The 18,588-nt window shown below is 38.8% G+C and overlaps 1 protein-coding gene across 3 annotated transcripts in view; it reads right to left on the bottom strand.

Moving 5' to 3' along the window:
* csmd3b (CUB and Sushi multiple domains 3b) overlaps positions 1–18,588 on the bottom strand; it is a 333,374-nt gene that overhangs the window by 60,978 nt on the left and 253,808 nt on the right. For all 3 annotated transcript variants that reach the window (XM_056398790.1, XM_056398791.1, XM_056398792.1), the window contains exons 22-32: positions 18,193–18,381; positions 8,821–8,921; positions 8,509–8,577; positions 8,204–8,360; positions 6,449–6,640; positions 4,033–4,159; positions 3,333–3,535; positions 2,685–2,876; positions 2,147–2,285; positions 1,261–1,448; positions 47–165 (exon numbers count right to left, since the gene is read on the bottom strand). In XM_056398790.1, coding sequence (XP_056254765.1) covers positions 47–165; positions 1,261–1,448; positions 2,147–2,285; positions 2,685–2,876; positions 3,333–3,535; positions 4,033–4,159; positions 6,449–6,640; positions 8,204–8,360; positions 8,509–8,577; positions 8,821–8,921; positions 18,193–18,381 — 1,676 coding nt within the window. The remainder of the gene's footprint in view (positions 1–46; positions 166–1,260; positions 1,449–2,146; positions 2,286–2,684; positions 2,877–3,332; positions 3,536–4,032; positions 4,160–6,448; positions 6,641–8,203; positions 8,361–8,508; positions 8,578–8,820; positions 8,922–18,192; positions 18,382–18,588) is intronic.

The following is an 18,588-nucleotide window of genomic DNA, read 5'->3' as shown; positions in this document are numbered from 1 at the left end:
CCAATCAACCAGCCTTTCAACCACCCATTCATCCATCTGTTTGTACCTGCAAAACATATCCTGCTTCACAGTAGAAGGTGACAGTAGAACCCAGCTTATAATCAGATCCCAGCCTGGTTCCATTCAGAACCACACCTGGGTCGAAACATGATTCCCTCAGTTTGGCTGGATAAAGACAAAGAGAACGAGTAAGCAAGTGAGAGAGAGGATGAGGCAAAGAAAAAGCGACAGGCACACATGAATAATCAAATTCAAAACCAAGTCAAATTAATAATAACTACGTCCCAAGCCATAATCAAATGAGGCAGGCACTCCATTGGCCTTTTTAATAGTCTGTTTGACTTAGCTGCCTTTGCCAAAGATGGAGTACGAACGATAACTTCATCCCCTGGCTTTTGTATGGTACATGAACCTTGTAAATTATGGCTTTGGCCCCCCTCCCAAAAGATTAGCAGCCACCCTACATCAACTTAAAACTTAATTCCTGAGTCCACCTGAAGATATGATGATTCTTCTGTGCATGTGAATGAAACTCACCCCTCAGACAGACCATTTCAACAGACATCAATTCAGCAGGGATTTTGCAGTGAGAGCAATCCTTCTTTTTCATTTTAAAATCAGCGTGATACACACTGTCATTAGTGTGGGAGACTTAACTGCATACACATGTGTATTGGGTATTAAGGAGTAACACAGTAGTCCTCTTTGGTAAATGTGAAAGTTAAACATTTCTAAACACATTCTGTCATCACAGGAGAGATCTGAAACATACTGTCACATTCACTGTGAAAACCTAAAAGAGTTATTTCCCATGTTACCTTAGTTATGAAAAACAAACAGGACAGAAAACAGTCCCTGATGCAATTACATCAAACATTGTAAATTACAATGATTTTTCAACAACTGACAGTTACAAAGTGGCTATAAAACAGTGCCAGCTGGAATGAGTATTTATTTTCATCAGAAACATCAGACATACATGTGTTGAGTCAATTTCCAGGTGTTCTAGTTCAAGATATAAACAATCAAATACTAAATGTAGACTGAATGATGGGGTACTGCTTTCCATAAGATAATCAGGGTTATATTTTGTCCCCCTGCTGTAGAGATGTTTAACACAATTTTATCTCCCTGAGAATGCAAAATCTTTTTGTTTGTGCTAATACTTGTTGGAGTTTTACTTATTTTACTATTTTAGAAGCTATTCAATTAGTATTCACTTTATATAAGGAGGTTGGTCGTATTTGCAGAATATTTTACCTTTGTATTCCAGGTGGAAACCAGTGTAGGAAACAGAGCCATCACTGCGGAATGCTAAATGCATGGTATTTGAACTGCTCTCAATCCTCTCTGGGAGTTTGCTGTCCTGGAAGCTACCAATGAGAGGACTGTTGCTATCTGGACCATCGTAGATATACAGGAAGTCGTAGTTTGGCTCAATGTTGAAACTAGAGATAGATGAAAAAAACACAGATAGGGACAAAGAGATAGGAAAGAGATGGTGAGAACAGTCAGTTCAGTCAGGAGTATAGAAAAAGAGCGAGTACTGACATTTGGATTTTGTTTGTTATTTATATTAGAAGTCATTTTCTGACTGTTCTAGAGAGCATTTTTTTCCAACATACATTATGGTGCAGGACAGACAAAGCAAGCATTGTATTTTCAAGGCCTTTATCACCTGAGTATTCTATTTCACTAGACTCTGTGGCTAAGAGTGTCTAAAAGATACCAGAAAGTGGATTTGTTTCTGATGGTTCTTACACTCATTCTCAGCCCCTCAACTCATTTTCAATTTTCATGGATAGCAATGACTTTTGGTCTGTTGGCCCAAAACAATTACAATGGAGTGAAAATAATTGCCTTGTTTACTCTTGTGTCAGAGGGTCGACACTTCAGTTCATGACAGGATATCTCTAAACTCTACCTCTAAAAGGTCCGAAAAGAGAGAATTAATAGTGTCTTTCTTAAATGTTTTGAGTCTATTCTCAATGTACATTTTACTTTTTTTTTTTTTTTTTACATTTTATTATGGATTTAGTTAAGAAAGACAACAAACAATGATGTAAAAGAACATTTGTGCACAGCGAACCAACTGAGGATTAACACAGGCTTTGGTGTAAAAAAGATCCGCTGACTTGTAGGTTACCTGATGAAGGCCAGTGACAAGACATAGTCAGAGTTGACAGCAATGAGCCAATCGCAGTCCTTGGAGTGAGGGTAGGGATGAGGATAGTTAGGAGAGAGAATAAATCCACTGGAGCCTGTTAAGTTTCCTCCACAAGGAGCTGTCATGGGAACACAAGCAAAGATAAGTCTTAAAATAAAAATAATATAAAATACAATTTTAATATTCTCTCAAGCGCAACCATGCAGGATGAAAAAAATATTTTAATTTACTCACAATGCACAATGTTTTTTTATTTTATTTTACGGGGAATCTAAGTTACAAGATTTTCATTCAAAAGGACTAGTAGTTTGCAGGGATTTGGAAAGGATAATGCAATAGTATCATGCTGTATGTATTAAGAAGCAAGTTCAAACCACTAAACATGATGTTTTTTATAAAGCCCTCCTACAAGTCAACTTGAGCAAGGTAATGAACCATAAACAACTCCAGTTGTGTATGCAGTACATCTATTGTATGTCCCTATAAATATATAAATATATGGGACTGGACTTTTCACCTATGCAGACAGGCGGGCTGGGCTGCCAGTAGTATCTGTTATCCACTTGTATACAGGTGATTTTGTCATCTCCCTGGAGCTCGTATCCTGGGTCACACTGAAAGGACACTGAATCCCCCGGCTCACGGCCATCTCCACTTCGACTGCCATTCATTGGTACACCTGGGTCTCTGCAGGCTGTAGCTACTGAGCCTGGACAGGGAAGGAGAGGGAGAGAGGGGACAGGAAGAAAGAAGAGGGAATGGAGGTGAAAGAGGGGAGAGGAATTATAAAAATCTGTCACACTGGATAGCTATTGCATTAACTCAGTGCATACAAATATCTGCTAAGATCATTTCTGACTGGTCAAGTGAGATCTTCAAGTAGAACCATTATGCAGATTTGGATTCTGTTGATGTTGTTAATATTCAAATTTTTAGTCAAATGAAGATTCAATAGAAAGAAAAATATTCAGAATCATGAAGAAACTAAGAGTATTCTTCCCTCTTTATCAATCTGAAAACCTAGTCCAGTCATACACACATTCAAAACATCATACAGGGAACTTCAGAGGAAAATAACAAAATTATCAACAGTAGGAGGAAAACTCCTACCATAACCTTTCTCATTTTCATAATGTTTAGTCCATTAGTTATGGACATGACTTACTAGAGAATTGAATAGCGAATCCTGACTTGCTGATGTAAAAATCAGTCTCAAACTGAACAGTGACAGTATTCAGTGTAGAGTGAATTCCTTCAGGTAGCAGAGATCCGCTGAGCTCTGACAAAGACATTTCATTTTCAGGTGGTCCATCCCAGACCTTCAGCATATCGTGGCTGGCTTCTGTGTCAAAGGCCAAGAACTGAAGACTGCAATTGGCAAGAAAAAAAAAAAAAAAAAAAAAGATCATTAACAATATAAACATGACTTCTTTATTAAATACTTCTTTATTAAATTTCAGTCTTAGAACATGAAAACAGTCATTGCTGTGGAGGACCAACAACTAAGGACCCCCAAAGAGAGACTTTGACTACCATTATTTTGATGGTAATTTTTATAGGTTGAAAACTTTTTCATCGTTAGATGAAGCCTAAGATGGGAATACCTTCATGTAAATTATGTATACCCTATCAATTTTAATTTGTAACCACTGCTTGTATAAAAAACCTGTCCCGTTTACAATATACTTATTATATCAACAAATGTGTACTGTCATTTTCACACCATCACATTTGCAGAGTAGCGCTTAACACTCCAACACAAGTAACTTATATTTCAATTGCAGCTTTATAAAAGGTGTTGAAGTGGGCAGTAAAATGAATGACACTGTTATTTCAACTTCGATGCTGTGAAAGGTCAACTTTACCTCACGATATTTCCCGAGTCCACCTCAATGGTCCAGGTGCAGCGTAGATTATTGTCGTAGGGAAATGGGTATCCAGGAGAAAGAATCCTCCCTGACGACTCGCCCTTAAAACGACCTCCGCACTCCGCTACAGGTATCACACACACACACACACGTACAGGTATCACACACACACACGTACAGGTACACACACACACACACACACACACACACACACACACACACACACACACACAGGTAAAAGACATTACAGACTGTTAATATGTACCAACATACAAACCCACACAAATGTCAATATGTCTCCATCTGTCTGATTAGCCCAACTGTGAATGTGTTACAAATACCATCAAGCCATCTATCTAACCAATGAGCATTGATGAGTGTGTATGTGTGTGTTTAAGTGTGCAGTATGTGAACTATGACAAGTCAGCCGCTTATCTGTCCATGGCAATTGTTTTTCAAGGCAATCAGATCCACTAGGTGCACCTCAGTAGCCACTGGGCAATGATTAAACGATCACCACAGAGACAAATGGATTAGAAAAGAAGAGAACTCTCTTCCCTCGTGTCCCTCTGTCTTTTTCACTCTTTCTCACTCACAAAAAAGGGAAGAGGAAGAAGATGAGACAAAGTGCTGATCCTGCATTCCTCCCTAAAGAAATCACCACACATTATATAACAGAAAATAATCCCCCCTTCTCTCTTTGTCTCTCTTGGTTATATATTTTCACAATCTTCATCCCCTCTCTGCTTCTCTTCCCTCCCCATGTTCGTCCCTCCCCAGGCTCCCCTCCCTTCATCACTGAAATATATTATCTCAAGTAATAGGAGCAATATTAAGAGTTGGGACGGGGAAAAGAAAGGGGAGAAGAGGCAAAAGAGAAAGAGAAAGTAGAGAACCAAAGGGGGTAAAGAGGGAACACTACAAGTAATAATAAGAGGCAATATAGTATTAAGACTGGAGGTTAGCTGAGGTCACAGTGTGTCACTGCTAAAATATAAAGTCATAGAATATCAGCCAGTGGTTTTATGAGTCTTTCATTATTGATACTGAGAAGGAAAGAGACTTATTAAGCTGAATCCGAAATCAGGAAGTTCAGAGGCAGCAATGAAGGAAGAAAGGTGCTTAAAACACTGGGCTTGCTGTTATGCTTATAGCTCCCATCTGGGGCACAGCTGCAGCAGCCATTTTGTGTGTCAGTCTGCACAGGCTTAGCATTTGTTTGGGTTTAATTAGAGAATGTAATCATCATTCAACCAAATACCTACTAGGAGGAAATGAAATTTTCTCCAAATAAGCTTAACATAACATACAAATCAAAGCATTTCAGGCACTACATACTTATCTCCTGATGAATGTGTTAGTGTGTGTGTGTTTATCAGAGTGTGTGAGTTCTGGAGGCCTGAAATTGCATAACCAGTAAAAGACCGTTATTGACTTCTTGACATCAATATTTGGGATTGTGGTGTGGATATAATTTCCCATCAGTATGAAGCCCTGAAAAATGAATTAGAAAGGCAATGATGTTATAATGGAATATTTGGAAATATGTCAATACTCAAATGGGAGTTGCTTCCCAGTTGGTTTTATTGTTTCCCTAAAATGGAACATGCTTTGATAATAGTGGTCTTTAGCATAACCGAATTGATTAAAATGTGTTTATGAAATGCAATTCTAACAAACATGTTTGTCGATTATCCCTTTGTGGAGAAAGAATGACATGAATGGAGTTTAAAAACAAGCAGAGAAACAAAAATGATTGAACAAGTTTGGATCTCTGTGTGTTTGTAAGTGTGTGGGTATGTTTGAGTATATAGCAGAGAATTGGGCAAGGACGAGGGCAGTTTCCAGGAACAGAGAACAAATCCCCCCCTGCAGGAAAGGAAATGGATCAATTGGTCACAGGGAGTCCAGGTGGTGAACCCTCCTGAACAAATAGGCCTTTCATCGAGACTTTAAAACCACCGCGGTGTGTGACATCACTAGAAATGGCGAGGGTGATTCCACAGGACATTGGCCTCCATCTGTTTTCTTGTCAGATTATGGAATGAATGTCCTGTAAGCAGAGACTTTGCATAAAGGAGCTCTGGGTGACTCTGTACTGTATTGTGGAGCAAGGCCTAATACAGCAACGCTTCCTGCTACTTAAAAACTTCTTCATGTCAATTCATGTGCAAATGTAAAGGTAGCTGTTGATGCCAATGATTCAATGTCTGTAGATAGAAGTAATAGGACAACACACCACACAGCACAACATGCTGCAGTACTGGGGAAAGAAAAGGCAACAACAAAACCTATTGAAAAGCTTTAGTCAACGTTCAACCCGTAATTGTGTGTCTACATACATTTATGTATCTGTTAACTATTGTGTGTGTCTTTTCAAAGTGTGAATGGCTTCATATAGCAAGAGACATACCGATGCAAGAAGGCAGAGGGTTATCCCAGGCTCGCCTTTCCCCCGTCATACACTTCAGTGTGGAAGCGCCGTGCAGAGTGTATCCAGGCTCACATCTGTATGTGATGCTGCTCCCAGAGAAATGGCCTTGGTCGTTGACCTTGAAGCCAAACTGAGGCACACCTGGGTCCTCACAATGAGACAATTCAAAACCTAGAAATAAAAAGAAAGAGAAAGAGCTTTAAAGTGTGTACTTTTTAAAATACTCGCTTAGGGACATTTTAGACCCACTAGAGAAAACAGAATTAGTGTTCTTTAGATGCACAGCAATACTCCCTTAATATCTGGCACACTCAAGTATTCTGTTTATGAGCTTGCTGATATCACAGATCCTGTTAAGCTCTCATCCTGATTTAATAAAAAACAAAAAGATATATGAAACATATCAATATTAGGAGTGATACTGTTGCATGTATACATCTTATCCAATTTAAGTTGTTTTTCACAGTCTGTCTAAACTCAGTTTCCATGGTAATATTCAGATTATTCTGTTTATTCATGTGCGCAATTTTGAAGAGCGGGATATGAAGAGGTATATAAATAGCTTATCCTTATAAGACTTTAACCAGGATTTGATCTTCAGCTTTACCTGGAAGACGAAGTGCGCCAGGATTTGAGTCATCTCCTGGAAGACTGCAGTAGGTGCATGTCTAAATCCTTGAAATGGCCATTTGCAAAGCTGTGCTTTTACCATTCTGCAATCTGAACACACTTGCCATCATCCTGACATCTAGTGTGAATATTTGCCCATCAGCAAATTGTTGGCTGTGTATTAGACGTGTGAGGAAATAAGTCAGCGTTATTTGTTTGTATGGCAAACTATCTTTTATGTGCATCAGTACGAGAAAGTTGAGGTGCAGTGAAGTAAGTAAAAGATGCTCCACTCTGCTCACACGGCATTCAGACAATACAACTTCAAAGCACTATGCAAATGATTCTGCATGACTCCATTTAAACAATTAGATTGTTTCATTTCAACTATGCATCTAAGAGGATGCTGCCAAATGTGCGAACATCAGAGTGCACCTTTTAACACCAAATCCTACGCTGAAATCAGAAACCTCTGAAAGCTTTGTTAATAAAAAATGACAAGTTTCTTGTGATCATTTCAGTCCTGCAATTAACAATCAGTTCTTTGATGGTTTCACAAATTAGAACCATATAGAGGTAAATTGATTCAGCAAGTATGTTACATTTGTCAGGAATTAGTATAGATGTTACGTGGCATTTAATTGCTGAATTGATGTGATTCTGATACTGACTAGCTTTAGTCTCATGCCTGTCTTCGTCCATCCCAGTTTTATGTCATTAACATATTTAATAGCTTGAAGCTTAAAGTCGTGTAAAGTACGTGCCATAATCACCAATATAAATCACCGCCAGCTTGGCTCTGCCTCTATCACCCATCCCACTTTGTACAACATACGGTGCAATTTACAAGCTAGTGATTAATTGGTCCACCTACCAAATCACATCATGTGTTATTATACATATATCATTATACATAATAATGAACTACCTGTGTTATACATGCTTCTCTGTCTTTATAAGCCTGTTCATTGAAGCTATTTGTGTTTGAGCACAGCCATTTTTTTGGAATACAAAGCTTGAAGAATTTTGCTACATTTACTCTTCATGATGAATTAAAGTTTACATTTATATTCCACATTTTTAACACTATTTATTTTAGATATCCTTAGTGGAAGTACAACTTACTGGAATACACCAGTTTGAATCCTTCTCCTGTACTTTCTGTATCGCTGTAAAATTCTAGCCAGAGGTGGTTTGATGTGGAAATCAGTGTCAGGCCCAACATGGATGATCCCGTGAAGGCTCCAAGAACATGGGCTGTGTTGTCTTTGCCATCATAAATCTGTAAAAACAACAGCACAATGCACCAATGATGCAAATACATTAGGACTAACCATAAACTTTTTTTTTTTTTTTATCATCGCTGACACAGAAACCAGGCAAGAAGAATGACAGAGAAACCACCAAATGTGTCTGTGCAGTATGTTTACCTTGAGAATATCCCCTTGGGCGAGATGAAAGGTTCTAGCAGAGATGTTGATGCCTTTCCCAGCCTGCACCTGAAGTCCACAACAAATCCAAATAAGATTTATTGGCCAACAAAGTAGACAAAAAACATATTCACAAAGGATTGAAGATGGTTAATAAATTCCAAAAACTTTCATAATTATGTTTACATTTGTCCCAGCATGGAATATTAAGAGTCTTTTTTTCTTAAAGAATGGCAAACCAGAATGAGCCACAGTCTTTTATTCAGTAACAACACATTTGATGTACTTTAAAAACATCTACAGATTTATTACCTGGATGCTATAGATGCACTCATGGTTGTTGTCGTAGTTCATGGGGTAGTTTGGCGAGAGAAGGATCCCTTCATTGTTTATAACTGAAGAACCACACTCGGCTGAGGAAGAAGACAGAACCCAGAGAATTAAAATATATACAGTAGTAGTGTAACAATTATGCGGTGTGACCATATGAAGAAACATTTGTTATGTGACATAGGGACCCAAATTAATGACTTTAAGATTCTTCTGGGGTTTTAAGTTGTTTGGTACTACTGTATAAAAGTTTTAGTTCATTGTATGAGCAGTTTTCGAGAAAACACGTGTCCTAAGAATTAAACAATTTTTTTTTTCTTTACATAAGATGATTAATTTTTTTTCCTATTAACAAATTCATACTTCTAAAGTGTGTGTGTGTGTGTGTGTGTGCGTGCATGTGTGTGTGTGTTGTGTGTGTGCGAGAGAGAGAGAGAAAGAAAGAGAGAGAGAGAGAGAGAGAGAGAGAGAGAGAGAGAGAGAGAGAGACAGTAATTTAACAACCCCTTTAAACAGCTGTATTGTCAGCTATCTACTTCTGTCACAGAGAATGGGCAGGTAGTAAAATTCAGAAACTAATTTACCTAAAGAGACCTGCGCTCTGCGTTTCTCACGTGTGCCCTCTATCTACAGTATCTACGTCCCTCTCCTCTCTTTTTCTCTCACTCTATCTCCCGTTCTCTCCCTCTCTATGTCTCTACTGGTGTAATAGTCATATTACAGCTGTCATATCGTCAATAAATCACGCTGCTACAGTTTCCATTTAGAAAATTACCTCTCCACCCTCTCCCTCCTTAACTCCCTCGCTCTTGCTCTTTCTCTCTCTCCCTCTATATGAATAGTGCCCCTTTTACCCTCCTCTACTTCAATCAACCTTCATCTTCTGCTTCTCATGAGTTTCCTCTTTTCCTCTCCCTCCTCACTTCACTTTCGTCTTTTTTCTTTTCCCTCCTATTTCAGCCTCTTTTCCTTTAACAAAGACACTACATGGAAGATAATGTCCAGAAATAATAGACAAGCGCAAAAAACAAGCCTGAAAAAGCAAACACACCAGGAGGGAAGTACAGCCTCATGTAAAACCACAAACACAGACCACCAAAGCAGCACTTTAAAGCTGCAAAGTACATCTTTTAGTTAATTAAAATCACAAAAAAAAAAAAAACACCTTTTGGCTTCATGTCTTTCCATGATTAGTGTACTCCACTTTATTGAAGCAGCAACAAAAGCAAACAAACAAGCAAAAGTTTCCAGCTATGGTAATGGAAGACAGCACATGGTAGGTGTTCTAATCTTCCCTTTCCTCTCGTCTTTGCTCTTCAGCACATCATGCAGCGATGCAACACAACACACAGGAACTAAATATAGCAAGCCGCACTACACCATAGAACACCGGCACGCAACTCCACTCCCACCTCTTTGCATTATCAGTCTTTGCACATTGATGAGAGCCAAAGACGTAAAACCCTAGCACTGCAAACATCACGCAATGCTGAAAATAAATGTGGTTTTGTACAATATTCTCTATCTAATGTCTATCTTTCTGCACCTGTACAGCCCCTTGCTTCTCACAGTGCTGCTGAAAACGATCCTGTGAATAATGGCAGAAACATTCAGTGTTGCCTCTTTTGTTATGCGCTTTTATCATTGTCCTGTATTGATTCACAATTTTCTTTTTTTTCAATTCTGTTTTTATTGTGATTTTTATGTTTTACATGTTCATTCACATATCAATTCACTAGTCTCATCCATTCATCTGTAAATTACAACTGAATTGCACAGTAATACATCCACGATTCCACTGACCATACAGATAGGGATGATTGGACCTCCCTCATCCCATGAAAGATGAAATTATTAAAATACAAAAATTGAGAACTTAACTCTTTAGGCTTAGAACAAGGATGCTGGGGTGCACCTCTGCTATACTATAGAAAAAAAAGAAAAATCAAAAATACCGATGCAAAAGGGTTGAATAGGAAAAGCATAGATGAAAAAAGAAAATGGATACAAGACCTGGTACTAGACAAACGATGGACGGATCGGAGTGACATATCTAATCCATCTATCCCATCTTTTCAAAAACAGACCCTGTTTTAGTCTTATAGCAAAAGTAATTCTTTCCATCTTAAAAATGTTATAAATTATGTCGAACCACTCATCTACCGTAGGTTTTTCCAATCTTAGCCACTTCCTTGTTATAGCTTTTCTAGAAGCGGCACTTAGAATCTGAAATAAGTATTTGTCATCAGAGGAGACATTTTCCAATGGTAAAACTCCTAAGTATAATGATACAAACTCAAAAGTAATGTCTGTCTGAAATACTTTTTGCAAAATGTTGTGGACTTCCTGCCAGAAAGTCAACAACACCGAACAAGACCAAAATATGTGAAAATGATTTGCCTCTAGGCATCCGCATTGTCTCCAACATAGAGACGAATTAGAATAGTGTCGTTTTTGAGCTGGGGTGACGAAAAATCTAATAAGGGTTTTCCAACAAAACTCTCTCCATAGTGTTGAATTTGATGTTTTCCATTGTATCTCACATAAATATTCCCAATCTTCTTCGCTTAGAACTAGATTTCCTTCCCTCTCCCATTTCTTTTTTACATGCAGTGAGTTACCCTTCATTTGTTGTAAACCCCCATAGAGTCTTGAGATGGTTTTTTGGCCTGAGCCTGAAACATATGCATCCATAAATACTTTTAGTAGATTGTTATCCCATTGCTCTTGTTTAATCTCTTTCCTTATTTGTTCAACCTGGTGACGAACCTGTAAGAATCTAAAGAAGTCATCTTTATTTAGACCAAATTGTCTCTTTAGGTTTTGAAAACTGTTCATTGACCCCTTACACAAAAAAGTACAATATGCTGTTAGTCCCTTAGTTTTCCAGGCCTTGAATCTCGCATCCAAATTTTTAGGCATGAAATCTGGATCAAATGCACACCATCTCAATACTTTTATCGCCTCTTTCAATTTCTTTTTAGTTATTAACTTATTCCATATCTTAAGTGGTAAACCAATCCAGGGGTTTCCCAGATCTGTTAATTTCATCATTAATCCCTTATCCCCTATTGCAGCTTGAATTGGGAACTCTGCTGTTATGGCCCCCTCTACCTCCTTCCATCTAGCCCTATATTCTGGATTGCACCAACACACTAACGGTCTCAACTGAGCTGCAGTGTAATAATCTTTTAAACATGGGAGCGCAACCCCCCCCTTATTTTTTGCTAACTGTAAATTCTGATATTTGATTCTTGGTCGACGCCCCTGCCAAATGTACCTAGAGATGAGTTTATCCCACTCCTGGAACTGTTGATCAGGTATATCTAGTGGAAGGGATTGAAAGAGATACAATAACCTCGGCAAAATAACCATTTTAACCGATTCGATACGAGAGCCAAAATTAAGAAATGGGATTAAATCCCATCTCCTAATGTCTCCTCTAATTTTGTTGTTCAGGGAGAGAACATTCAATGGGAGCAGCTTTGACAAATCTGCTGGTATATTCACCCCCAGATACCTCATGGATTCAGCTTCCCAACTCAAATTATATCTTTTCTTTACATTTTCTGAGGGACTGTAGTTGAAACTGAGAATTTGTGTTTTTGAAACATTTAACTTATATCCAGAGAAAGATCCATATTCCTCCAAAAGTGAAAACAAATGTACTATAGATTGTTCTGGACTGGATAACTGTATCAGTATGTCATCCGCAAACAAGGATATCTTTTGTTCTCCTCCCTTCATATGTATTCCTTTAATGTTCTCATTTTGTATAATCCATTGACTCAGGGGTTCAATAAAAATCGCAAATAAAAGGGGGCTAATTGGACATCCCTGCCTTGTTCCCCTTTCCAGTGAAAAGGGGTTCGAAACTACACCATTAATCTTAAGTCTGGCCCTCGGGTTATCATAAAGAGCTTCTATTGTCTTAATAAAGGAATTGTGAAACCCAAACGCATCTAGGACTCTAAACAAAAAGGACCAATTTACACAATCAAACGCCTTTTCTGCGTCTAGTCCTACTAATACCGCTTCTAAATCCTGTTCTATTATATGACTTATTACATGTAGAGTCCGTCTGATATTATCTTGGGTTTGTCTCTGACGAATAAAACCCGTCTGGTCAAGGCTAATGATTTGTGGTAACAGTCCTTCTATTCGCTTGGCCAGTATATATGTAAAGATCTTATAGTCCTGATTTAACACGCTAACCGGTCTGTAGTTACCGCATTCAGATCGATCCTTCCCCTCTTTTGGAATAAGTGAAATTACTGCTTCCCTCCAGGAGGGGGGTATTTCATTCCTTTTAAGGACCCAATTAAAGTTGGACTGCAACATAGGGACCAATGAATCTCCCATCATCCTGTACCACTCTGAAGGAAACCCATCAGGGCCAGGGGCTTTCCCTGATTTGAGATGGGCTATGGCTGCTCTTATTTCTTTCTCTGTAATTTCTATTGCTAGTTGGTTACTCTGCTCACTCGTCAATTTAGGAAGTTTAATTTTCTCAAAGAATTCTTCCATTTTCCCTCTATCAACCTGAGGTTGAGAGTATAGTCTTTGAAAATATGTTTCAAAGCTATTCTGTATCTCTTCCAATTTATAGTTTATTAAATTAGTCATCGGATTTTTAATTTTATGGATTGAATTCTCTGTTTGTTGCTTTTTCAGCCTATAAGCCAACACTTTACTGGCTTTCCCTCCTCCTTCATAATACTTCTGTTTTGTAAATATTAACTTTTTTTGTATATCTCTTGTATAGATCTCATCTATTTCATTCTTCTTCTTCCTAAGTGCTTCTTTAATTTTCTTGTCATTTGTTTCTTTATGTTTTTGTTCTAATTGTTTTAATTCTGTTTGGAGCTGGTTTAGTTCTTTTAGCCTAGCTCTTTTTAAGTGGGAACTATATCCAATTATCTTACCCCTCAGCACTGCTTTACATGCATCCCACAATATCGGAGGTGTGACCTCACCATTATCATTCTGTTCCAAAAAGTCGGTAATATCCTTCTTAATTTGGTCCTTCATATGATTCAATATATGTATGTTTAATCTCCATAAGGTGTTTCTCCGGGATTGTTCGAGATTTAATTTTAAATACAGAGGGCTATGGTCGGAAAGGTCCATAATCCCCATGCTGCAGTCCCCAACCCTGTGTAAGTCTTTACCAAACATTAAAAAGTAGTCAATCCTTGAATACAACAAGTGTGGATTAGAAAAATATGTATAGTCTCTCTTTAGGGGATTTAATTCTCTCCACACGTCGACTAAACCAATATCCTTTATTGCCGAATTGATCCTTTTGTTCAGGTGACTGGGCTGGGCAACCTGTATTTTTGATTAATCAAGTTTAGGGCATAATCTAATATTGAGGTCCCCTCCACAAATTAATACACCTTGAGATTCTGCTATAATCACTTCAAATATTTGACTAAAAAAACTCCAATCTGAATTAGGGGGAGCATATATATTCAGCAAAGTTATCAATGAGCCATTTAAGTTCCCTCTCACCAACACATATCTTCCTTCAGTGTCCTTCTTTTCAAATAGGGACTCAAAACTAATTTTACTGGAAATTAATATTGCCACCCCTCTCCTATGACCATTTGCATATGATGATGAGAACTGATATTTAAAACACATTCTTTTTAGTTTAGCATGCTCTGTGTCCGAAAGATGGGTTTCTTGCAAAAACGCCACCTCAACTTTGTCTCTTTTTAGTTTTGTTAAAATCTTACTTCTTTTGATAGGGTTGACCAGACCATTCACATTATATGTTGCTATTTTAATTGCTTGCATTTAGTGTACTATATTGAAAAGAAATAAAAAAATGGAAAACCCCTTCGCACCGGCACAAATATTCACCATTAACTGAATGTATCACAGACAGCACCCCAAAAGCTGCATGGAACGGCAGCAAAACATGCCTCTTAATGAGGAACAACACAAACATAGTCACACATGAAAAAAAGGCTTCCAATAGTGAGGTCTTCATCTCGACCCTTATTAGGCCCTGATGGTGATAGGGCCTTGAGGGAAATCCTCCCCCACCGACAGGTGTGAGAGGGCCCTCAGCCATTTGCAGTTTTATTCTAGTGTCCATCCGTCCGTCTGACAGAGGAAAACAAAACTCCCGACGTTACAGTATGTTCTTAGTTATTGCCTATAAAATGTTTCTATAATATACCATACTTGCTCGCAGTCTGTTCTTACTGATAGCTGGACTCTCCTCTTTAGCATAACAACTCCCCTCTTCTTCTCCGGGACTTTCAACGACCCGTGAATCACAGATGTTTTATAGTCATGCTGGATCCTGGCGCTTAAATACCTGTAGTTTTTCCACGTAACTCCTCTCTTTACTTGCTCTCATCCGGTTGCCCGATCTCCTGCTCGTTCGCCATGTGAACTTCTGAATCTGCTCCAGCAGAGATTCTGGGTGTTTAATAACCGAGACCGAGAACCCCCTCTTCGCCATGTCCCCGGTCGCCTCCTCCGCTGATCCGTACAACACTGTCCCCTCCGGATAGAACACTCTTAACCGGGCCGGGAATGGAGTTTGAAATCTGATTTTCTTCTCCTTCAGTACTGATTTCGCTTCGGCATATTCCTTTCGCTTTATCAACACATCAGGCGCGTAGTCATGATCCAGATTAACACTTTTTCCGTGAAGTTGAAATCCCCGCTTTTGCCAGGCCAGCTTCAGTAACTCCTCTTTCATCCTGTAGCTTGACAATTTAGCCACAATGGACCTCGGTGGAGCTCCCTGTGGCGGCTTTGGTGTTAGGGCGCGGTGAGCTCTCTCCACTCGCAACTCAAAGGAGCCCTGGAGCTCCAAGCCCTCCCGCAGCACACGCTCGACATAACCCACCATCGATGGAGAGTCCTCCTCCGCTCCCTCTTTCACTCCGTGGATCCTGATGTTCTCTCTTCTGGAGCGACCCTCTAAATCCGTCAGCTTTGCATCCAGGTGTATCTGCAGTTTCAGCAGCTCCGTAACCGCATCTTCCGTCCCTTGTATCCGAGTTTCGGCCGTGTCGATCCTCTTTTCCGCCTCCTCTATTCTAGTGTTAGTTTTGTTTATTTCTTCACGGATCTCTTTCAGCTGCTGTCTGTTGTCCTTTCTAAACTCTCTTAGTTCTTTTAGTATAAGGCCCAGACCTGCTTCCTCCGCCTGCTCCTCGCCGTGGTCCGAGTCCGTATCCTCAGTTTCGTTGCTAGCTTGGAGCTGCTGGCTAACTTCGTCTCTCTCAATTAACTCCGACTGCATGAACTTTTTCGACTGATATTTAGGCATTCTCGAAACCCACCGTCCTAAATTCAACTGTACTCACGTTTTTTTTAAACTTATTCGGGTTTTTGTGGGTAATTTTACTTCGAAATGTCGGGAGCAACTTTCCTATGCCGCCATCGCCTAGATCGTCAAACCGGAAGTCTGATTCACAATTTTCATCCAAATCAAATCTCATTTTACAAATTTCTTACTTAAAAAGACCTTGAAGTTATGAGTACATTACAAAGTATTGATCCTCATTGGTAAACTCATGTTCTACATTAGACATCAGGCAGGACCATCTGTGTTGCCCACAGAGCAGTTGCTTTGGTCAGGGAAAATAACAGGAGAACTTCTAATACACCCAGAGAAACCCGACACAAACACAGGGAGACTAGGCAAAGAGCAAGGTCTTCCAAAGCTGTTAATATTTATTTTTTGCCATCCTGATTACTTTCATCTTGTTTTATTGGCACAAACTTGACCTCTAGCGTTTCAGTATTCCTTTGTTGCCAGTCAGTTAAAGACTTGTGTGGAGTGTATGTGCATCTTTGTACGACAGCCCATATTTAAAACGACTGTCATTACATGTTTTTGGAACTTACTGAGAAAATCCATTATTGTACTTACTTTCCCATTAGGTTCATTTGGTATTTGCCTCTGTCTTTGTACATTAATTAATTAGTGATATAGAATATACACATTTTCCACTCCAGATGACATTTTTAAGTCTAATGGACACGTCTTCACTGCAAACTGTATTCATGGTTCAATTGTTCAAGCAGTTTGTATGTATTCATACTGCCTTTAAATTTAACCTCATGCTGTATCTCCATGCACTTGTACCACAGACTGCTACAGTTACATCATTTCAGATTAGAGTTCAACATTGGGCATGTACCTATATCCAAACATTTGAACACATTACGAAAGCCCTACTGTATTCGGACTCATGTGGTTATCAGAAAATATGTAAATTTCTCACAATTTACAGGATGGAAACATTTAAGACAACATCTGCTCATAATTAATAAATCCAACTTTAGCATTTTCTTGTCCTAGAAATTTTTATTTCATATCCATGTGTTCTTCCCAGGCATAATGTGTTATGTATTTTGTATTCTATTGTATTCTGTCTGGAACTGTCTTTATCACTTCAGTTCAAAAACAGCAACCAAGAACATGATAAATCCAAAAATTCAGAGTCATATTTCTGATGATGTCCTTGATAGTAAAAGTCATAAATATAAGGGGTGATACAGGACTGCGGCCATGCCAAAACTCTTTGCCCACTGGTGAATCACTTTGAAGAAATATCACTGACATTTAGTGTTCATCTAGTAACTCAAAATTGGCTTGTATATGTTTGGCTTTTACACAGACTGGTGTTTGTGTCCAGTTTAGATTCATTGTAGTTTACTGTATTTATGATATTTTTGGAACAGATTAAAAAAGAAGGACAGGGGCACATTAAACTTGAAAAGACCTGACATGCTCCTTTTCTGTTCTAAGCTATTCTAAAATGTTTTTTTCAGTCACTTGCTTTACCTTTGTGTAGTGCCATCTCCCTCACTATCTTGTAAAAGAAAACAATGTTGAACTTGTGTGTTGTGTGTCTGCTGGCTTTTGAACTGAGGCTGTGCAGGTTCATAATTTTTCATAAACATCAGAGTATCAGCAGCTAAACAGCTCAACACGTTCCCTGGTCACTGAAGGTCAGCACTCTGTTCCATCATTAGTTACATAATTAAAATCTTATTTGCTTTTCTTGTGAATAAGGAAGGGAATAGAAACAAATGAATCATTATTTTCTTACACTGTGAGTAAGGTATTTTGTCTGATTACACATACACATGCCTTGGTGATTTTAAGTGGTGCACTTTACACACAGTAAATGCTACACGGTGGAAGAACTTTAGCTTGGTGGCTACTAACCGTACTATTCTAAATATAATGCCTTCATACCTCTAGAACCTTTTCGTGCCACCTGACTTGCCACAAAACTCAGCAATCAAACTGTGGTGTGTGTGAAGTGTGATACTGTTGTCAAAGATAACAAAAACAGTAATATTACCACGTACCGACACATCTTGGTAGAGGAGCACTCCACATTCTCCGCCCACCTCCCAGACAGACCAACTCTGGTGCCCCTTCTAGGCGGTAGCCCATGTTGCAGGAAAAAGACAAGGTGTCACCAACGCCGAAACTGTAGCCATTTCTCCTGCCGAACCGGGGCATTCCAGGGTCCTCACATGGCTCCAAAGTATATTCTACAGAAAATAAATGGAAACTGAGTACATAACAATTATATATGAATAAGCATTTAAAATGGTAAAAATGGGTCAGCACTGTGAAGCCTGCTCTTTAAAAGTTTTATTTATTGCATTTTCTGAATGTGGCATAAGTGCCATTAGAGTAAGTGAAAAATTATAAGATTAAAGTGTACAAACATTTTTCTATTAAATCATCAAATCGAT

The sequence above is a fragment of the Seriola aureovittata genome, chromosome 16 (genome assembly GCF_021018895.1).
Source record: "Seriola aureovittata isolate HTS-2021-v1 ecotype China chromosome 16, ASM2101889v1, whole genome shotgun sequence".
Lineage (NCBI taxonomy): Eukaryota > Metazoa > Chordata > Actinopteri > Carangiformes > Carangidae > Seriola > Seriola aureovittata.
Note: the sequence above shows the minus strand (reverse complement) of the source record. Positions and strands in the feature narration are given on the sequence as shown.